Genomic DNA, 22,231 nt, shown 5'->3' on the forward strand with positions numbered 1-22,231 from the left:
TCAAACCGATAGATTACACCGTTGCTGATTGACCGGAAAAAGAAAAAAAAATATGAACATGTGCTTATCACTTATCACTACACGCATGAATGTGAAACGGTTATAAGTTGGGTTTAGACGAAGCTCCTCTTTCTCATTCGGGAGAATCGGGACAACAGCAACACAGCAATTTATTACTACTATTTTGGGAATTTGGTTGTTTGAACTCGAAAAGTTAATGTTAGCAGACCAGGAAAAAAAAGCGCATGCGCGGCTTTACACTCCTATACCTTGAGATTCACCAAATTCTTACTAGATTCTTAAGTTTCGCTAGAGGGGCTTTGAGGGGGTGAAAAGACAAACAGATAAAAAGTCCCTGGAATCCGTCCAGAATGTCCAGCACCAACCATTGACACCAGAACATAAATTGTACCAAGGACCAGAATAAATACGAGAACAGAGCATCCTTGGCATTGAGAAGTCTATTTGATGGTGAAGGCTGAAGCTTGGATCTTCAACCAAAGTTCATCAAACTTTCAAAGGAAAACATTCTAATCTTTCTCCATTTCTCCTCTCCCTATCCTTCCATCCAGACGAGTGGCAGCTATTGTTAGATGTAGAAGAAAACCCAATGGTTTTTGGTTGCAGAAAAATGCAGCTTATTTCATATATGAACGAATCAGCCTTAGCTCTGTATCATCTTTTGCCTTTCCAGGAGTCTGGTAGGGAACAATATCACAGTCAATGAGCATGTAAATGGCTACATAGCCTAAATGCTCTGTGCAGCAGTTCATGGTAAAAAATGGACAAATTTGAATTTAGATGATTAGGATTAGATGTTAAACACTACTTTCAAAAAGTGATAAAATTTGTCATGTTTTTGCAATTTGTTCTTTTATTGTCAACATTTGTTGCTTTAACGTCTAACAGTATCTATTGTGCTAGGTCTTGAGCTGCCCAAGTATATAGTGTCATAACTAGAAGAGAGATGCCCGATACAGGTGCCACGAAAATGCTACTGCAGAAAAAAACAAACCCTATACCACCTGTACAATCAAGAACATATAATAGTTTTGGGACGATGCAAATTTTTGGCTGTGGGAGGCCAATTCGCTCCAAATAGATGGCAAGATCTAATTTACGACCACCAAATATTTAGGAGTCCATCTACACATTTGGGTCCTCGATAGGCGCAAGTATCAAAAAGGTTACGTATCAAAAAGTACAAAAGTGAGACGGGCCTAAGCAAGCCTTTGACACAAACAATTAAGTAAATCACGAAATCAGAGTTAAGAAACACCAGTTCACTGTTTGCATATAGTGGCCATGATCACTACAGTTATCGACATTTCAATTGTCAATCAATAGAGGCCCCCACATCCCTAATAATAACAAAAGGGCAAAACCAAAATACTCTCATCTAAATTGGCTGGCGTCATTGACTAACCTCCTAAAATAATGCACACTACTACTACTACTACACAAAAGAGACCTCTAGGCAGCAAAAGTAGAGAACTCCTAGAGAACATTTAGGGCATGCACTGTCATGTTGTAAGGAAATTCCACACTTTCTTCGCAACGGATACTTCACCAGGGTGATCAAACTCGTCCACCTCATCATCCTCTTCGTATTCGAGAGGTTGACCTTTGTTCTCCCCATATCTGTCCTCTCTCGCCCTTTCTGGGGTCCCATTTACCTCATCCCTCGTATCAAACTCAACTTCAACAGTGTCACTGACACCATCTTGAGCAACTGTTGCATCTTTTAACTGTCACAAGAGGGTAGAAATGGATCAGTGTTAGCAATAAACGTAACTACAAACTGCATGTGATCCTCCACATGATCAAATCGATTTTCATCAGGGTTCCTCAATACCCCTCTTACCATTGCTACAAGAAACATATTGAAAGAAAAATGATGGAGAGCCTGGACAAGTGCCTACAGAAGAAGGTGTGCATAGAAAAGTATAAACAAAATCCTTATCATTCAGTTCCCTACTCCAGAAGGGATTAGGGCTGCCAATTTCCATTTTCTCTAAAGCCTATCGGCACTCCAAACATTTCCGGCATCAACACCAAACAGAATTTCCAGTTCATGGCAAACCATCTCAAGGCTTCAAATACATAATCTAATGCTCAGCAAGAGTAATGGATCACGCGCACACGTGTGTGTGTGTGTGTGAGAGAGAGAGAGAGAGGGGGGTACCATAACAGGACTGTCTGCTGAAAACTCATGGGCAGTAGGGATGCTTTTTATCTCACCACCATCTCCTTTAGCACCCTCAGAAGCAGAGCCTGCAGCATCAGAATCTCGAATTTCTTCCACCGAAATCCCAGCAACTTCAACATTATTGGAACGTGTGGCTTTAGAACCAGTTATTTGTTCTACATGACTACTATGTCCACCAATTTCTCTATCTTTCTCCTTGCTGGGATCAGACAAGACTCCATTAGCAGCTGCTGCAGCTGCACTGGACCACAACAAATGCCTTTTCAGTATTTAAGATTGATGGTTGAAGGATGAAACAAAAGGCAGGGGATGGGGTGTAACACAATGCATGTGAAATAAGAAAGATGGCAAAGAGATGTTATTTGTCATTAAATTAAACTCGTGAATGAAAACTGGTGGTCCAAAAAACAGGATCTGGAATTCCTGTAGCATCTGGAGTCTAATTTAGTTTTCAAAAGGTCACAAACCAGACACAAATAAATACTATACGTTCAAATAAAGCAACATACCTTCTAGGTCGCCGGAGATTGTATCGTTTTTCACCAAGAGTTTGAACAGGTGGTGCTACTCTTCGTCTCCTTTTCCGGTGCCCTTCACCGGTGACGCTACCAGAATATCCACTATATTCACCATCATGCTCGCTGGGGGTTGCTTGTGATGTTTGTGTGAGGTTTCTCTTTCTTCCGTTTACCGCTGCTCCTGATTCTCCACGACTTTCTTCGTTAACAAAAATATTGCCATTAACACGCTGACCATCGCTCTCAACAAAAGCATCCTCATCAATAACCCTGCGGCGGTCTGCAACAGACACCTTCCCAGACCCTTCTCTATTAATTTTAGGCCTCCCTCTCTTACCATGTCTCCTCTTCTGTACCTTTGGATTAGAATGCTGGGACCTACGGTCATTAACTGATGGATCTGGACCAGCTTCGAACTCCCTGGTGCTGTTGTCAGACTGAATTCTTTGGATATCAAGAGAATCTTCTGCAACTCCAAAAGAAATTTTCGGTTCATTTTCACTGCTCGGCAATGTTTTTCGTGATTCTACATTAACAAGACTCCCAGGCAAGGAAGCTCCGTCAGTCAGACCTCGAGCAGCAGTAAATTCAATCTTTTTGCCGGGCGAGAATCTGAATATGCTTGAAGTACACTTTCGAAGCCATGATATAGTCCCACCAGAAGCTGGGGAACCTAATTCAACTGCGCTGGGGGATATCTCTATATTTTCTGTCTCAGAATTGCCATGAGCAGCCCCCCTCAAATAATTCTCAGCTATTTTTGGCAGCACAGGTGCCTCTAGATTGTTGATCCCATCCAAAGATTGAAGATCAGATGTCACAAACTCACGAACTAATTCTGCACAACTTTCGCAACTCTTCTGCTTGTCAACAAAAGCAACAAATCTTTCTCTTTCTTTGACAAGTTGTTCTCTCTGATCTTTCAACTTCTTACTAAGAACAACAAGCTCATCAATATCCTTGCGCATTTCACCATGCTGCACCTCAAGCTGCTTCTTGTTTGCAAAAATTTCCTGCTTTTCATTCTCTAAGGCATGTCTTTTGACCTTCAACTCTTCCATTTCTTGATGGATTGCATTCTTGAGATTATTGATGTTGTTAAGTTCCCTTTCTCTGTCTTGTTCAAAAAAATTCTTCATCTCATGCAGTTGATTCTCCATCTCTTCCTGCTTCTTCTGCATATCAGACTCAAGTTCCCTTTTCCGGATTTCAAAATCATCCAGCATTTTGCTTCTCTGACTTTCAGTTTTTTCAGCTAGTATAGTCCTTTCATGCTCCATTGTGGCAGCAAATGAATGCCTAGCCACTTCAAGAGATTCCAACTCTCTTCTAACATAATTCTCAGTTTCCAATTTCTCATTTTTCAACCTTTCCTCTTCAGCCCATCTCATTTTTTCAAAGTAGTTTTTTTGTTCGGCAAAATCAGCAAGTTCTTTCTTAACCTCAGTTTGTTTCACATCCAGCTCTTCCCAGTCTTTCTCAAATCTTAATCTTTCCTGCTTCAAATCCTCAGCCTCCTTTAGCAGCAATTCACTTTGGAGCCTACATTTGTCTATCTCTTGTTTGAGTTCTAACTGTAGCCGAGCATGTTCAGATCTTTCATCTACAGTTACTTTCAGCTGCTCCATTTCTTCACGAATCTTCAATTGCTGGTTTTCTATATCAGATCTTGTTTTCTCAAGCTCAATCTTGAGAACAAGCAAACTCTCTTTTTCAGCAAGAGTTTGCTTCCTCTCAGTCTCCATGTCCTTTTCCTCAACTTTCAAGGACTTCTCCCTTTCTTTCAAAGCTTTTAACTTCAATTCAAGTTCATTCTCTCTCTCTCTCACTTTCTCTGATTTCTTCTCCAAAGCCTGTTCTCTTTTCCTGATTTTCTCTTCCATGTGTTTAAGTTCAGCTTCCTTCTTGAGCACTTCAGCTGCCTTATTTTCCATGTCCAGATACAAAGATTTCCTTCTCTGTTCCATCTCCAATTCAAACTCCTTTTCCTTTGTATCCAAGGTTGTCTTGTGTTCATCTAACAGTTTCTGAATTTCCACCTGAAGACACACCCATGGTAAAAGAAAAAGTCAAAAGCATGACTATGGCATACATAAGAAAATACTTTCCAGCAGGCAGTACCAAAAGAAGCAAGAGGAAGCAAAATAAGGTCTACAAACATTATAATTGCATTAGAACCCTAATCATACTAGATCAGTTTCTACAATGGTCCAGGAAAAGATTTAATAAAGAAAACAACAGAGTTCAAAATTTACATGTTCCAAAACTGAACCAACTCCAAGGATCAATTTTGAAAGAGTATTGAACAAACAAACATGACTAAAAGCATGAAAAGCTTTGGTGCTAAAAATCACTATCTATTTACAAACTACTTAAACTACACAAAGCCACAGCAGTAAAACAAAGATAAGAGTATGTCCTACCATCAAATGTCTCAATGTTAAACTGGCAAAGGCAATCAGGTAAACAAATAAACAAAGTACAAGTACTCACTTTCTCTCTCATATTTAGCTTGTCCTCTAGTTCAATCAATTGCTTCTCCTTCAATTCCAAGCTATTTCTCGTTGTATCAGCTTCCTGCAACAAAGTAAACACAGATAAAACAAAAAAGGACCAATTAAGGATTTAAGAGTAGGCAAGACGAGAAAGAAACTTACCTTCTCCATCGAAGACAGACTTGCTTGGCGGCGGCTCATGTCTTCCTCTTTTTCCTTCAGACTTAAATTGGCTACATCAACCTTCTTCTGCACATCTTCAAGTTCTTTCTGTTTCTGCTTCCACAGATTATCATACTCATTTGCCCTCTTCTCTCTCTGATGAAGCAACCTTCGAAGTTCAGCAAGTCTTTCTTCTCCCTCCTGTAACTTTTGTTCCCACTCTCGCAAGTCTTCCCTTTGTTTGGACAAAGATGACTCATGCATGTCACGCCTGGAAAAAGAGGAGAAATTATCAGTGAGAAACAACATATTATTGTCAACGTAAGGAATTCACCAGTCAATTAAGAGAACCCGAACAGATTCACGAGACACAAAGATAAAGGAAATGAAGCATTTGTAAACAGTGAAACATACTCTGCAGCAAATGATGACCGCTCCCGTCGAAGTGCAATTTCTTGAGCCACCAATTCCTGAGACTTCCTTTCAATTTCTGAACTCTTTCTGTTCACCTCAGCAAACTTGGCATCTGTTGCATGCAATTTCGCTTCTACCTCCAAAGATTTCTGTTCAATGCTAGCAACCAAAGATTCTGCTTCAGCCAATTTTGAATCAGCTGTGAATTTAATTTCAGCATATTCCGAACGCATCTCGCGTAGGGCTTTCTCTAACTGCAGTAATTAACAACCAACAATAACCTTGACTAAGAATAACCATGTACTTAAATGAAAGCATAAACTTAATATCGCTTCCTAATCTTTTGTAGTTAAGCATGAAAATAGGTGGTCAAAAATGTATAAAACTTCCCCAAAGTGTCGCCAAACTACTGAAAAAAGTGTCAAAGAAAATAATCTTCTGAAGGCAAAAAAAATCAGCATGGACTAGTAGAAAATTCTTCAAAAAGGAAAGAAGAAGATATCAATTACAAATGAAATAGCAAAGAAGAAATCATACATCAAGCACACACTGCTTTTCAATACCCAATGCATTCCTCAAATTCTCTTCACGCTTCTCCACTTCAGTGATGGCAATGAAATGTGCAGATTTCTCTCTTTTATATGCATCATCCAAATCTGCTAAAGCTCGCTTTAGTTCTTCATACTTGCAAGTCCACTCCTTTTTTTCAATCAATAGGAGGCCCATATTGTACTGGTATTCCAAAAGCTGTGAACAAATCCACCAGTCAGGCCGAAAAAAAAAAAGGGTATATAACACAATCAAGGTTCCTTTTTAATCTCCCAGGACAGCCTAAAAGAAACTTAATGTGCATAACCAGATGGCAGTAAACAAATATACAGACGGAATCAAATGCAGAATCAGGAGCATACGAATTGCAGGTTTAAAACCATAACTGGCATAAAATCACAGCATCTAGTCACTGGAGATAACTCCTACAAGGTAATACAACGTAGAGTGCAGGTGCATCAAAACGAAGCTCTGCACCATTAAGGAACTCAAATACTACTAGAACATTGGTCCTACAACAGTCACATAGTTAATCATTTTTATCTAACACATTAAGATAAAGCCAATTGCACTAAAAAAAAAAAAACCAAGAAGGTCACAAGATCATTAAACTATCGGTAAATCGCACAAAAACTCAAAGCAAATCACTCTAACCCAACAAGAAAAAAAGAACAAAAAAAAGAAGTAAATTTGCATTTGCTGGTGAAGTAAATGTTCTTACTCACCTCATTTTCAAGCTTGCTAAGCTTGTCGCAAACCGCTTCCTTATCCAACTCCGCATACTTTTCAGCAGCCAAACTGTCGGGAGTAGATTCAATAAAAAGCAACCCTTTGTCCTTCCCAACAGTAGTCTCCCCATTTCTAGGGCTGGAATTGCCCGGTGCAGAACCAGACGCAATTGCCGACCCATTCTGTTCCCTCCTCGGATTGAGCGACCACCCTGACCATGGCTTCCTCTGCGGCGTAAACATCGCTTAAATTTCCGAAATTGATCCTCTGGAATTCCTCAAACTCCAGATCGCGGAATTCAGGAACAACTTCATAAGAAGAACAAAGTCTGAGTTTTTACAGTAAATTCGACAGTCTGTTAGTATCAGCAAGGATGAAAGGGAAAGGAAAAACCCTTAAATTGTGAAGTAAACAACACAAAAAACCCTAGCCGGACTTGAACAGAGTTCCCAAACTCCGGCCAATATGAAAGGGGTGAAACCCGATAACGTCTCAAAACCAACTTCCACTCTTACTTTCTCTCTCTATCCCTCCGCCTTTTTTTCCAGAGCCACCTTTGTGGTGTGCGCGGATGCCTCACGTTCTTTCCCTTTTTTATTTTTGCTTTGTTTTTTAAGTCCTCTTGATGGCCCGACAGCAACTCCGATATGTGAATTTACCTCCGCTCTCCTCATTTTATGCGGTCTTTTATCCGTTAATCAGGGATATTTTTGGGAATTCGCTCGGCCGCCTTTCGGTTACAACGTGGGGTTCCGACAGTTTCCTCGTATAGTGACGAAAGGGTCCCCGGATTGGTCAAGTCACTACTGAAACGGGGGATGGTAAATTTGGGGAACTGCGGGGATGAGATGGTCATTGAAGGAAAAGGAATATACTGAATTGAAATGCCAAGGTGTTGATGTGCTGGTTGGATCAGGTCAGGAGCTTTGGGAATGAGGCGCCTGGCTTACGCTGCAGAAAAGCAAAAGCGGGGATAAGTACCTCATTCTTTCTTTCTTCTTACAAGTAATCGGTAATCTAATCTCCTGTGTCCCATGTGGCTTCAATGGGGGTTCGTGATGGGGCCGGGCTGGGCTGGGCTGGGAACTTCCTGTTTTTCTCTATGCTCATTTCTTTCTCTTCTTTATTTATTATTTTTTTTTGTCTGTAAGCCCCTTTGCTCATTTCTTGTTTCTGTCTTTTTTTTTTTTAAGGTTGTTACTGTCTTTTTCATTAATAAGACTTTAAATGAGTCATATCTTTTATGGCTTGGGGATCAAGGAATAATTAAATAATGAATTCTAGTCGAAATCAGCAAAATAAATTATTGTGAAGCAAGTACCAATTATGTCTGTTCTATGATAACTCAGTTGTAATGAATTGTGATTAGATTGGACCATCGGAAGTGTTAATTTATTAACTCTACATTTGAAGAAGTTTGAGCATAGAAGAGTTCCCTCTTTTTTTTTAGTTGGAACAGATTATGAGCTGTCACCCATAAAGGGTGACTAACATTAACTCCAACTTAAATAGATCGAGGCCTCCTTTTAATCAAATTAAGTTTATTTTTATCAAAAAAAAAATTAACACATGAGATGAGATTCCTCTTAATGATCTCCAATACAATATCATTTTATTAAACTCTTAATTAGATATATAACCAAGTGCAATATGCACCACATCATAAAAACGAGGCTAAGAAGTCTTGATGACCCTTGAACTTTTAGTGCGTAAAGTTTTAGCTCTTGAACAATAATTATGAAATTTTTGACCTATGATCTATCAAATGTGCAAACCATTGATCCCTCAAATTTCAACTGTTATCTTTGACGAAAACACTATCAAGTGCGATGGACGAGGAAAATCAAGAACAATATAATATATCTCTCTCTCTATCTCTCTTTTCCAACTCTCTTTCTGAGTTGAATCTCGAAATGAAACCTAACAAATAGAGGAGTTGGAGGAAATTTTTGCAAAAACCAGAAAGCTGCTGTTTAAATTAGCCCACATGGGCTTCCATGTCCAGCCCACCCAAGCCTTAACCAAAACCGCAATCCAAAGAGGAGCAGTGAACATTATCAACCAACACAAGTTGGTTCAGTTGGCAAGAATAAGTTACTTCTTTATAAAATATCATGTGTTCGAATTCCGCTGCTGATGTGAGAACTGTGTTGATGGACGATCTATAAGTACCTCTATAAGTGACTTATGGTCCTAGAGGCCGAGTCAGTGACCGGAGTTGAATCTACCCTTTTTTTTAACAAAAAAAAAAGAAGCAAACATCATCAACTTCGTTATGGCATCCTAGATAGAGGAAACCCTTGAAATATCTCCAACAAAGCAATATGTACCAAAACCATCCTGTAATGTTTTAATGATACCACAGATAATTCATTCCCTTAAATCAAGAACTAAAGAATTCTTCCAGAAACATCTAAATTAAAAGATCTTATCCTTGAAAAGAAAAAAAAATCTAGATAAAATTGCAGAAGGTGTAGCCTTTAAGCACAACAACGAGTTAAGGGTTTTACAAAAAGAGAAAGACAAAAAAAAAAGATAAAAGATAACAAAAAATTTAGAAAACAGAGGAAGAAAAAAATATGAAAAGAAGAGTGAGTGAGAGAGCGTCAAGACAAAATGTCTCTCATTGGCCCTTGATTTTATGTTGTCATGTCGCATTTGATGGTGTTTCCGTCAAACATGACTGTTCAAATCAACAGAAGGATCAACGATTTTCACTTTTGATATATTGAGAGTCAAAAGTTTCATAATAATTATTGGAGGGTTAAAACTTTATGCAACTAAAAGTTTAAGGGTTAGCGAGACTTTTTGCCCTAAAAACTAACAATTGAGCACCCTAAGGGATTGTCCATTGAATATACAAACCACTAATTAATTGCCCCTAATAATGTTACTTCTCTAACCAACTCCGAGTTGCTCACTAGGTGAAATATAAAGTACAAGTGAAATACAAAGGATATGCATCACCCGTTCGGTCTAAATAGGATTCTCTCCCTTCAGCCCTTTTTGATCCAATTAGGCCCTTTTTAGTATAGGATAAATTAGGAGTAGGAGTTGCTGATTGACCCCAAATACATAATATATACATATATATATGTATATATATATATCACTTTTCTAAAAGGGTAACACTCCAAATGGGCTGATTTCATAGGTAAAGGATTACATGCACAATCCACTGTGGCGTGGGGTTGGGATGTCATTGGGCTGACTTCACGAAAGCCCGATATGCATGTCCATGTGCAATGGCCCAGACGACCGACAACGCATAGGATTAAACTCAGCCGACGTTGAGCAGGGTTAAGAGCTTACGACAAGAGACGTAAGGTAGAGTGGACTTTTTTTGGAGTCCAGCGTGGCACATGAAAGTCTAAAACTGATGCTTCCTCGTTGCTACTATGAAGAACAAAAGACTCTTGGAAATCCAGAGAGAGACGTGGTGACCACATCCTGTATATTCTTTTCTTCAATAGAAGATCAGTTCTCGTGAAAAATTTGTTGTCCTACTAATTCTCAGAGCGTTTTTGCTTTTTTTTTTTGTGAAAACCCTAGTCTCTGTAAAAATCTGCAATAGGCAACAGAAAATTCATATTCAACTCTTTAGTTTAATACGGGAAAATGGCGGTACCGGTTGTGAGATTTCCGATCTACGGAGTGGTGAGGATACTGGGGATAGCAGTGACAGTAACAGTGCTAACGTGGACGGTTCATTACAGAGGAGGATTGGCCCTCGTCTCCACCAATAAAGACCTCATCTTTAATGTAATTACTATTCCACTTCTATCTATTGTTTTTTCCTTTTCCTTTTCCTTTTATGGGGAATTCCCGAAAATTTCAATTATTTCTTTCTTCCAATTATCGACTTATTTGCCACCTGCATTCTATGAATCAAGCACCGGTGGATCCTTTTATTGTTTCTTTTGGGCTTTGAGGGGTTTTAGCATTGAGTTTTGTCCTCTATGGATTGTTCCGGATTGTTTATTGAATTTTGGTTTTTCATGTTTTGTTCAGGTTCATCCAGTTTTGATGGTGATTGGCCTGGTACTTCTAAATGGTGAAGGTGAGAATCTTCGTTTGAGTACTGGACTAAGGAGTAATCGACCTCTCCCATATTAATCCTATCCTGATTTGTTCATTATTGATTCATTTCATTCATCATGTATTCAGGAGCACGCATCTGTATTGCTTTCTGATATCTTCGTAAGTAATTGGTTTCTTGAGGTTTAGTTTTCATCATTTGTGGAGGCCTATTAGCTGTCAGATCAACACCTTAAATCGAAAGGCTAATGTTTAATTTTATTGAATCTTCAATCTAAGAAAAATTTGGTAACTGGTAATCACATTAATCCTGAACACGTCTAATTTGTTGCAATGTTGGAGGCTGCCTAATGCCTAGACTTACGGCTGGTTGATTTGCATTTCTATTTCTTAAGTTTGTTGAGTCATTCACCGATATTACAGTCTCCCAGCTAAAAGATGAAGTCCAGATAGCATTTGTAGTCGAGGCCTGATAAGGAATGTGCTGTATCTGTGGTGATATCCGGGCTACAAGTTGGCACCTGGATGACTTGCATTGTCATTTCCCAATGGGTCATTTTTGGGAGTTAAGTTATGAACCCCAAATAGGTGTCGTAGAACAGGCTTGGTACGCAATGTACATCATCAAAAGCCTAATTTGGACACCCATACCATGTCTTTTGCTAATCTCTGTCAATCTGCATCAAATTCTGTTTTTCTAGTTTTAATGTTTGTGTTTTTCATATGGATAACTAACTTCCTGAACCATTAAGGCAATCTTTTCCGTGATAAGTAATAGTTTTTCTCAGAAGTTTCAGAAATTTACACGCAGCTATATCATCAAGTTATTAAAGAAACTGCTAAGAACTTTATAAGAACTATTCCCAGTTTGTCAGATATCTATATTTATGTCAGTTGTCATGAATATTCTTGAGGCTTGTCTGTTAATCTGGTGATGGATATCGCTTTTTCAAATGTGTTGGCTTGTAATACTTCTTAATGTAGTCTACGTAGCTGATGTTGTCAGAAATGTGGTTTTTAATTACTTTGTCAATTCTTGCAGCTATGCTGGCATACAAGACAGTCCCCGGAACAAAAAGCTTCAAAAAATTAGTTCACCTCCTCCTGCAATTCTTGGCCCTCTCTTTTAGTGTAATTGGCTTATGGGCTGCATGGAAGTTTCACAATGACAAAGGAATCGACAACTTCTACAGTCTTCACTCGTGGCTGGGTTTAGCTTGCCTTTTCTTGTTTGCCATTCAGGTGCTTCTAGGAGCTTTTTGTTTTGCCTTCCCATTCACCCACCCTCTCACCCCCCAACCCAAGTCCACATCTGTTTCCTCCTTTATGTTCTCCTAAAATTTGCACCATGATTGTTGATGGATTAGTATTTCATGACCGCATATTAAATTATTACGTTCTGTAGTGCAGTGGGCTGCTGGATTTGTAACGTTTTGGTATCCAGGTGGTTCAAGGAACAGCAGAGCTAGTCTGCTGCCATGGCACGTGTTCTTTGGCGTCTATATATATGCGCTTGCTATTGCCACTTGCACTACTGGTATTCTAGAGAAGGCTACATTTCTTCAAACCAACCAGATCATGTCACGCTACTCCAAAGAGGCATTGTTGGTAAACTCTTTAGGGATCTTGATTGTTGCTTTGGGTGGTTTTGTAATTCTTGCTGTCATCTCACCTGCTAACGGTAAAAGTGATGTTACAAAAAGCACAGTGGAGTAAGCATTGACTGGAATGCTTTTGAAACCTTTTGAGGTTTAACCTGCTTCATGCCTTTGGGGTGAATTTGTAAAGAATAGAAAGTTTTCAGGGTTGATATTGCAATAAACATTTCATCGGCTGCCAAGCCGATGGTATTAAATACAGGATTGAGTTCTGCCAAGCCATGTACTCACTGCACTGAGATTCCAGCAAGCTTCACGCCTCCGCATTCCGCACCCTTTCTTTGCCCGTATCAGGCAGGTGTACCTTCATGCATGACCTGTGCACCTGGTTTCCTTGCCTCTACTTCTACGGTTTCCAGCGTCCATTTTTTGCCTTAAAGAGGTACCAAACTTGTCATGGGATTTGACTTTTTTGACAGGGCAATTGCATGGTTCAAAATTGATATATTATTGAAAAATAGCTGCAGCATCCTCTTTATTTTTTTGATGATATTACTAATTTTTTGATAGTTCCAAATTCAAGATAGATCGAAAAATGTAGTGTATTTTTTTCATCGGAACAATATATTAAATCGTCCACTCCTTTTTGTGCTTGATGAAACTTTGTAAGTATGCTCCGGCGATTTTTTTATTTTTTCAAAAAAAACTCTCGTACATTTTAAAACACCAAAAATAGGCAGGATGTTGCAGTCTTTCCGTGGTTAAACTCAGCGACGTATCTCAAATCTACAAAAAAGTGAGGTGCCCCGGAAATAGTCTAGCGGCGGATAGAATGTTAAACTAACGACTTTATGGAGAGCAAAAATTGCAAATTTCCTTAAGAGGGCTAGAAAGCTCATAACAACGTACATATTTTCCTAAAACTGCTCGGAGAGGCGGACGAAACGCACTCTTCACAGAGTCAGGTGAAAATAGAATCAAACCAAAAACATAACGTACATGGAAAAGACAACTCATTATTCCAAAAAAGAAATCAAGGAGAAACTAATTTGAAGTTGCTGAAGATTGTCAATATCTCTCTGTCATCCTCAAGAACCACCACTGAAGCTTCAAATAAATGTATAGTAGGTGTTATATTCCGCTATGTCCATAGATGTTCTCTGCGGTATTCTCGAACAATGACAGGTACGCTAGTGGGAGGTATCTGGAAATGTTTAAAGATTACGGTTAGCAAATTAAGGCAAAACGCCATTTGGTGCAAACATGCACAATGCCACTAAGATGAGGATATAGAGAGCGGAGGGAAGGGGGGCATCAAGGAAAAAACACCAGGATATGCCCACGTAAGGACACAGGACAAGATAATAAAGGAAACGGGGCCAGAGTAGACTTCCTTGACTGCATACACAAACATTGTGGTGCAGCACATGGTTCTCAATTGAGTTATTGCAAGCATGTACCCCAGTCATATTATAAGCAATCAGGGAAGATAACAAGTACTCTTTTCTTTCTAGTAAATCTATTCTAAAACTTACTAACACTTACCATACCATAATCTGTGATGATCATCGAAACATAATCTGATGGTGTTGCATCATAACTGTTACAATAAAATTAAACAATGAGCATACATAGGTTATGGATATGGTACCCGAAATCCATGCGATAACCACACACACACGCACCCCACCCCACCCCACCCCCCCCAAAAAAAAGAACCCTCACTTACATGAGGTTCAAAAGCTGCAAATTATCACTATTGGCCCAATCATCCAAAGAGTCAATTTCTTTCCTACCAGGAACCTTTGCAATCATGTCTGGATCACCTGCAGTGTTATAAGGGCAGCTGAATAGTAAGAAAAATGATGACACACAGCCATATTACATTTTAAACGGATTCCATATGATTTGCAAAAGTAAATGCATACCAAGTTCATTAGAGCAAATTGAATCGAGCTGCACCCTTTCATGAAACTTATAGGCTTCACAACATATAAGTACTGGAACTCGGAACTGGTGAGCAACCATTGCAACACAAGCAGTGCCAACCCTCGAGTAAACCGTTCCATTAGACAATACTGAGGAAGCACCCAAAAATACTCGAGTAACTTCATGCATTATATAAGAAACAGCATTTATGTGAGTGTATGTACAGCTAATACCCTTTCCTACCAATCTGCGAAGTAACAGCTTCCCTTCAAGCTTTGGACGTGAATCGACTACCACAACACGGAAATTTTTGCCAAGCTCATGGGCGTGTATCAACAACAACTCAACAGCAGAGGATGATCCATATGTGAGAAGAACATCGCCATCCCTAATCTTTGTTACAGCATGTCTGACTATTACCTTATCAGCTAGAATTATCTTCTCATTGATAAATCGATCAATATCTGACAAAAGAATTGCTTTTGCCTCTGATTCAGACAAGGCCAAAGATAATTTGGCAATTTTTGATTTAAGAAATCTAATAGCATTGCCCATACTGATTGAAAGGGGTCTGCACTCAATCAGAAAAGATACATAAGAATTTATTTTCGAAGTCAAGTCCCTAATAAGAGCTTTTTCAGGCGGTGTTGAGTAGTCTTTAATTGACTCTTGAAATGCTTGAAGCATAGCAATACAGCGCGCATTGCCACCAGATATATCACCAGCTAGATACCTCAGACCAACCTGATTATAGGTACATAAATCACAACTAGTGTCAGGTCAAGATCCCAACGAAAATAGGAAAAAGAAAATTTGAAAATTGTATTACACATCAGAGTTGATAACAGTTGCTGCCTCTCTAATGGACCACATCAGATTAAAATGTGAATATTTAGCCAAAAACTTTCAAACATAAATATTTCCACACCCCCCCCCCCCCCCCCCCAAAAAAAAAATAAAAATAAACTTCATGGTATTAGTATCCACAAAAGATAAGTTCTTTAGCCTCACCTTATAAACAGCAGGATGAACAGGATCTAGTTGAAACAGCTTCGATTCAAGTTCAGGGAGCCTTGTTCCATGTTCATACTGAGGTAAATGCCTAAACAGTTCAACCCTGTTCTTTGCTTCGGTCTGCTTAACAACAGATCGTTTCTTTGCCTTCTCAACTCGGCTCTTATCATCAAACTGCATACGGGGGTGAGGGACATCCTTCTTCCTGTCTTTGTCTTGTGGACGATCACTGCCTCTTTTTTCAGAAGCTGCAACAGGAGAGTTATCCTTCTTCTGTGGAGAAGCCTTTGCAGCCTTCCCTGGGTTTGCATTTGCTGAAGAACCCAAACCAGATGAAGCAGCTGGTGTCTTACTACCATCACCTGCCCAATAATTACCAAAAAAAAAAAATTATGCAATTGCCTTCACGGAGCACAAAGGCAATGTATATACCAAGAAAAGGATGATTTTATTATACTTGAACACAACAATGGCCCAAAAATACTATGCTATGATGAGCAGTGATATTGGTTTGGACAATATAAAGCTGATACTAATGACAGTTTATAAGATCACCTCGAAAAATTAAGCACACAATGACAGCTATTGAGTACTTGAGTCACTAATTAATGAATAAATGTCTCATCACTGGTGTCAATAAGAATTCTATCAGAGTACAACAACAGAATTCATTAAAGTTCTCAGGTGGAGGGGAAGCTACTTCCCGAAACAACAGTCAAGGTTCTATTTAGCTTGGAAAAAAAAAAAAGAAGCTCTTTTTAGCTTGGAAAAAAAAAAGAAGCTCAGTATCATTAGCTTAGTAAAGGCACACTCTTTGAATTAACCAGGAAACTGCATTAGAAAATGTACTTTCCAAAGAAAGTTAAGAGATCGAAAAAGCACTCTACGATCCTCGATATAGAAGAAAGAGTTCGGGAATTACTAAATATGGGACTATCGAAATGCATTCACTCGTGTACACGGAAACCTTTGACAGGACTCGGAAGAAAAAAATCAAACTGGAACTTGATATGACCTTTAGTTGCAGCCTTTGCTGCTCGTTGAGCTTCTTGAATTGCACGCCTTTCTGCTTTTGTGGTCTGCTCTTTCAGTGGCTTCAAACTGGCCTTGGATCCCGTCTTCGATCGCTCCTTCTGCACTTCAACACCAGCTCCGCCATCTTTTTCTATATTTCGTCCAAAAAAAAATTATAGCATCAACCACCCACGGAAAAAGATAAGGCAAGGCCATAGATGCCCAAAAACCGTGCCGAAGCTTGAAGAATAATGGTGAAATCCAGTATATCAATGGGAGGAGAAGATGAGAAAATATTTGCAAGGATAGAGGAGATAATTTACCTGTTATGCCAGGGGGCATGTTGACAATGGAGACGGTGGTTAAACTACTAGCCGGGAAATTATTCTGCTTAAGGGATGACATATCAAATCCACCAGCTGGCAGGGAGGAAGCAAATTTACCAGAATTGCTCCGGCGAGCAGTCCAATTAGGGGAGAGAGCATCGTCAGTGAACTCTGAGGCCGTGGGAGCGACAAACTCGGAGGGATTGTAGCTGCCGACGGGGATAGAGTCGCGGGCGGCCCGCATAGGGGAGAGCGGGGCAGCAGGAGAGAAATGGGGCCCGCGAGCAAGGTCGGCGGAAAGGTGACGCGGCGGAGGAATCATCACCGGGGACAGAGAGTTGCCGGAGGGGGAGATTTCAGAGACAGGAGGGGAGGAGGAGGCCGGATGGGGTGGACCAGATTGGGACCGGTCGGGTGGTGCCCCGGGCGCGAAAAACCCGACTTGTCTGACCTTGGGGTCGCTCACGGCCCGCGGGACTCGGCGAGTTTCCATCTCTGCGGTTTAGGGTTTTGCTATTACTGCGTAGGAGCTGGACATCTAAGGTTTAGGTCAGTGGAGGTGGAGGAAGTGGCAGAGTGGCTTTTCAGGTGGAAGGAACATTTAGAGGAGATTGCTATGCTTTTTTGGATCAGGATGACAAGTAGCAGTTGATTACTCAAAGTTAGGAATTGGGACTTGGGAGGAAGAAAAGTGAACTGTAAATTAAAAAAAAAAATTCAATGGTGATGAGTGATTCACTTATTCATGACTTGAACAACGCCTGGTTTGAGAGTTTTTGTAATTTACTTCTTAAAATTTAACAGGAGAATGGTGGAATTTAAAAGGCGAAGGAAAATATGAATCCAAAATTTTTTAAGTTCAGATGTTTGGTAAGCAAGCACACAGAGGCGCATCCGGACATAAAAAAAATGAAGAAGAAAAGAGACAACAGTCAATATTTACGATTGATGATCGCTTTTGAGATTCTAGCAGTTGCAGAGTGGGTCGGATTGCAAATTTTAAAAGACTTCCTATCACTTTCTCGTCGCATTTGCGAGGGGAAAAGAGAACATGGTTTCTTTTTCTTTTTCTGACTTTGAGTTGAGACTCGCGAACAAGGCTGCTGCAAGTGTCCAATCCAATCCAATGCTGGTACTGATTTTTTTTTTTTTTTTTTTTCCAATCACCATCCAAACTAGGTCTGGGAGATTACCATGACCCAGAGAGACCTCAGCAATAAGGAAAGCCATAACTTAGGACCGAATTGTTCATCATTGCAACGTCGAATATGTTAAAAATTCCACGGACTAGCGTACAAGCAAGCCATGACATGAAAAGAAAGCAGCAGCTTCACTACATGAATAATAGTAGTACAGAAATCAACAATCGTCTTCCAATAATTCCAGCTAACTGTTTCATGTGAAACTGCGGCAGACTGGTCCCTTGGAAATTCCAAGACGCACTTCCATTCCATGATGCATGTCAGCCGGAGTGAAACTTTCAGAATCCCTTGGATCTGCCACGAACATTAGGGTGACTAGTAAGCAATATGAACCAATAAGAAGCCACAATCACAATCTCATACTAATCATTCCACACAACTTTGAAATATTTCACACTGAAATCCCAATGAACCCGTTGGAAATCAAGTCAAAATTTTCAGTTATAACATCCAACTTTGTTTTTGGAGTTTGGAAGGGGAAAAATAACAAGAAAGATCCACAAATATTTTAGAACAAACTTGTCTAAAGAGTTAAAAAAAAAAACTAATCCAGTTGCTGTTCGTTACCATTGAGATAATCCTCGAAGCCAAAATCTTCCAAAGCCCCAGTCATAGCCTCTAACCCCAAATATGATGATGGAATCGCACCAGCTGGTCTTTGAAATCTCCTGAACAGAGATTATGAAAAGACAAAATGAGCTTCAAAGTTCCCATTAAAATGGTCTAATCATATATATAAAAATACAAGGATGCTTCCTTTGAACTCTGTTGTTTTCTTGTATGTTTCATCGTTTCCACAGAATAAAGAATACATAACACGAGAAGGCTTTGGAAGACTATCCAAGTTGCTGAAGTTGATACAAAAGAATCATACAACACACGCAACTTATAGTGCCCCAAAAACAGTTAAGAGAAAATCTCTCGAACATCAATCACCTCAAATATACATCATACACGCAAGATAGAAATAGATAAACTATTACTTTCATATTGAGACTAATATATATAAAGCACCAGCCTGATGTTAAAAGAAGCTGTCACATTATGTTTTGCGTATTCTACCCCCATATGGTGAACCACTAAACCACTATGAAACTATCACAGCAACACTCATATTTTTCAAATTATTTCCAAAGTCATGACTACCAATAACTTGAAGATCTTTCTTCAAAATCATCTATTAATTTTGGTTAAAATATGCACAGACATAGTGTGCTTCTCCCACTAATATTCAATAAGCACGGGCACAAGATGGTAAGAGCTGAATAGTTAAAGTGAGCCATCAACAAGAAGAATGTAGATGTTGCAAGAAACAATTGAAGATGCAATTTCACAGCCTGAGATAGAACCAACGTTAGAAAAGTCACTTTTTCCAACTCTAGACATTTCATGTGTGCAGTTAAGTAGCATGGCAAAAAGGAACATTATGGCATAAAGAAAAGCAATAAGAGGAAGCTGAACAGGGGACCCAAAAAAAAAAAACCCCCTCAATTGGTTTGTTTATGTCAAAAGAATCCAGGATTAATGATCTCGTTCCTGCACAAACCATCAACATTAATTCCTTATTCCCTCCAAAAACCCTCCTTTCTAAATTTTTGTAACCTTCAACAGTTTAAATTCATACTGCCACACAATAGAACCGTATAGATTGAGACACGCTACTCACTAAGACCAGATCCAATTCAAACATTAGATATCATAAAGTTCATCGCCCCAATTTCTATTCGAATTTTAAGGTATAAAGCAAAGAAAAACACCGTCAAGCTAGCAACTTATTAACGAGCATAAATGACACAAATAATACTGAAAGAAAAGGGAAAAACCTAAATTGTAAAGAAGCCCTAAATCATCAATAAAACCCATTAATCACAGCCACTATATAACAAGACTGTAACTTTCAGCCAAAAAAAAGCAAAAAAGAGATGAGAAAAACACAAACTTGGAGAGGATTTCTCGATCGAATTCCATCTTCAAAGGGAAAGCCGACCCGTAAGCTCTGGCCAGAATCTGCCTCTTCATCTGCTGCTGCCTCACGTGCGTCTAATGTCATTGAAATACACAAAAAAAAAAAAAAAAATGGCATCCAATCCATATATAAAAAGCTCGATGAAAATAAAATACTTAAAAAGCAATAATACACAAAACAATTGGTAATTGAACAAGGATAGAGAGGAATAGTACAGTATGATAAGCAGATTCAAGGGGATGCGATCCAACGATTTCTCCTTTGACGCTTTGGAGTCCGAATCGGAGCGTATCGAATTTGGGTTCCCCGATTTCCTGAGTGATAGTCTTCAACTGCTCTTCCATATTTGCTTTTTCCTCCCTTTTTCTTTGCTTGGTTTTTCTGCGTCTCCTTTCAGTTTCTTTAATACATGTCAGCAGCTAAGGGTATTTCAAAGAGGAGAGATTAGGAGGAAAACTTTGTAAACAAGAAAGGGTCGGTGGGCAGAGTAATACGGCGTCGTTCTTTAGGTGATTTCGGCCATTTTGAATGACTCTTGTGTATGATCATGAGGCCCGTTTATATAAGGCCCTAAGAAATTAAAGCCCAATTTTTAATGGGCTTGAGACACTCGTTTTCATAGAAGTGTATAATACCTGTTCAACCCGAACAGATTACGCATTGCACCCATGAACTAACCTGCTCCTTTCTTGTAGATGTGTTGTCCTTCGTTTTCCCGACACCAATATTTGGGCCAATCCAGAATAGATTATCCCTTAAATATTGGACCCGCAAAGAATAACATTGGAAAATATTCTGGCAAATATTAAATCAACTTTGTCCTCTTGCTGCATTCCTCTTCGGTCTCATTTTCATATGGGTTGTTTAAATCCAAAGTTAAGACCCAAGTTGGGGAGAGGAGCGGGCGGGGGGCGGGGGAATTACTTTGATTAAGGCAAGAATGAAAAAAATTTAATAACCAATATGACAGTTTGTGTGAATTTTGTTAAAATTATATTACAACAATAACAACCAGATGACGAAAGTTTTAAAATTCCTTTTTTTCCCTATATTTTCAAGTAGTACTTGGCTTCATTTGAAATATGGGATCATATATAAACTAAGTGATGATTGTAGACTTTAACAACTCAGGGGATAAAGTAAATGAACATGGGAATTTTCAGAAATTTAAAGGGTGAAATTTTAGGACAAGGTTGAAAATTTAAAATTTGTTTTCAAGTCAATTTTGAAAATTCTTCAAAGTTGGGGAGGGTGCAATTGCCTACCTACACTTGAATGTGGCTCTATCACGGGCAATAATGTAGCTACAATTTTAAGTTTTAACGCATACTTTTTAAGGCTAGTTTAATAAATCCAATGGTCAGACAAGGATTTTTAGAGTTTTTTTCTACCATCAAGTTCAAATTTCGAATTTTACGTCTTGTAGTTTTTTTTTTTTTTTTTTGTTTACACAGGGGTGTCCCGATCAATCCTTACGGGGCCCGACTAATCCCCTGTGGTCCGGCCAGGCGCTCCAACCCGGCCCAAGCACGATATGTGCGCGGAGGAATCCAGCGGAGCAGAGACTCGAACTTGGGACCTATTGGTCACCGTTGGGAGGTGCTACCGTTGGACCATTCACGCGGGGGCTTTTACGTCTTATAGTTGAAGGTGAAAAAGGCGCGGGAAAAGGTGGGGGGTTTAAAAAAAAAGGAAAAAAAAAAAGCTAGTTCAATAAGATCAACTTAATGATACCAAGTGATGAAGCATCTTCTTTTTTTTTTTTCGTAAAAAAAAAATGCAGTATCTTCTATTAGCCCAGGTCAATAAGCTAGTAAAGGAAACGTACTCCGTCAGAACTCAGAAGAGCTATGTGCCTTGCTATTTAATTTAAATCCTTCCGTACCGACACCATTGCATAAAATAAGAGATTTGATTTGATCTCTGTTCTACTTCACAAGTACATTCTGACATTGCAGCTTGCACGGGACCAAAAATTGTATTCCTATGCAGTTTAATTACTTAATTTTTAGATTTTTTTAAGGAAACATATAAGTTACTGGTGCTGCTTAGAAAAATTCAATTTCGT

At 39.2% G+C, this 22,231-nt stretch overlaps 4 protein-coding genes across 6 annotated transcripts; 1 reads left to right on the top strand and 3 right to left on the bottom strand.

The window, feature by feature from the left end:
- Window positions 1-1,213: 1,213 nt before the first annotated feature.
- LOC113751366 (protein CROWDED NUCLEI 1) lies at window positions 1,214-7,631 on the bottom strand. 2 transcript variants are annotated; one of them, XM_027295352.1, is made up of 8 exons: window positions 7,073-7,631; window positions 6,336-6,545; window positions 5,799-6,052; window positions 5,385-5,655; window positions 5,221-5,304; window positions 2,719-4,766; window positions 2,186-2,450; window positions 1,214-1,748 (listed from the first exon to the last, which is right to left on the bottom strand). In XM_027295352.1, exons 1-8 carry the CDS (start codon window positions 7,316-7,318, stop codon window positions 1,524-1,526), a joined length of 3,603 nt encoding a protein of 1,200 aa, XP_027151153.1. In that variant the 5' UTR covers window positions 7,319-7,631; the 3' UTR covers window positions 1,214-1,523. The 2 variants fall into 2 exon arrangements, with proteins under 2 accessions (XP_027151153.1, XP_027151154.1); XM_027295353.1 differs by lacking the exon at window positions 1,214-1,748 and having other exon boundaries at window positions 2,344-2,445.
- A 2,792-nt stretch (window positions 7,632-10,423) lies between these two features.
- Window positions 10,424-13,256, top strand: LOC113752864 (probable transmembrane ascorbate ferrireductase 2). The gene is made up of 4 exons (XM_027296907.1): window positions 10,424-10,838; window positions 11,088-11,136; window positions 12,157-12,356; window positions 12,525-13,256. The coding sequence occupies exons 1-4, from the start codon at window positions 10,695-10,697 to the stop codon at window positions 12,828-12,830; spliced, it is 699 nt and encodes a 232-aa protein (XP_027152708.1). The 5' UTR covers window positions 10,424-10,694; the 3' UTR covers window positions 12,831-13,256.
- A 308-nt stretch (window positions 13,257-13,564) lies between these two features.
- LOC113751603 (probable translation initiation factor eIF-2B subunit delta) lies at window positions 13,565-18,113 on the bottom strand. Of its 2 annotated transcripts, none has more exons than XM_027295662.1 (7): window positions 16,993-18,113; window positions 16,671-16,820; window positions 15,653-16,017; window positions 14,641-15,385; window positions 14,442-14,538; window positions 14,263-14,312; window positions 13,565-13,916 (listed from the first exon to the last, which is right to left on the bottom strand). In XM_027295662.1, exons 1-7 carry the CDS (start codon window positions 17,486-17,488, stop codon window positions 13,903-13,905), a joined length of 1,917 nt encoding a protein of 638 aa, XP_027151463.1. In that variant the 5' UTR covers window positions 17,489-18,113; the 3' UTR covers window positions 13,565-13,902. The 2 variants fall into 2 exon arrangements, with proteins under 2 accessions (XP_027151463.1, XP_027151462.1); XM_027295661.1 differs by having other exon boundaries at window positions 14,258-14,312.
- Window positions 18,114-18,228: 115 nt separating this feature from the next.
- On the bottom strand, window positions 18,229-20,642 carry LOC113751604 (cyclin-B1-2-like). Its single transcript, XM_027295663.1, has 4 exons — window positions 20,379-20,642; window positions 20,137-20,237; window positions 18,765-18,865; window positions 18,229-18,491 (listed from the first exon to the last, which is right to left on the bottom strand). The coding sequence occupies exons 1-4, from the start codon at window positions 20,505-20,507 to the stop codon at window positions 18,391-18,393; spliced, it is 432 nt and encodes a 143-aa protein (XP_027151464.1). The 5' UTR covers window positions 20,508-20,642; the 3' UTR covers window positions 18,229-18,390.
- Between the last annotated feature and the right edge of the window lie 1,589 nt (window positions 20,643-22,231).

This window comes from Coffea eugenioides, chromosome 11 (assembly GCF_003713205.1).
Source record: "Coffea eugenioides isolate CCC68of chromosome 11, Ceug_1.0, whole genome shotgun sequence".
NCBI lineage: Eukaryota > Viridiplantae > Streptophyta > Magnoliopsida > Gentianales > Rubiaceae > Coffea > Coffea eugenioides.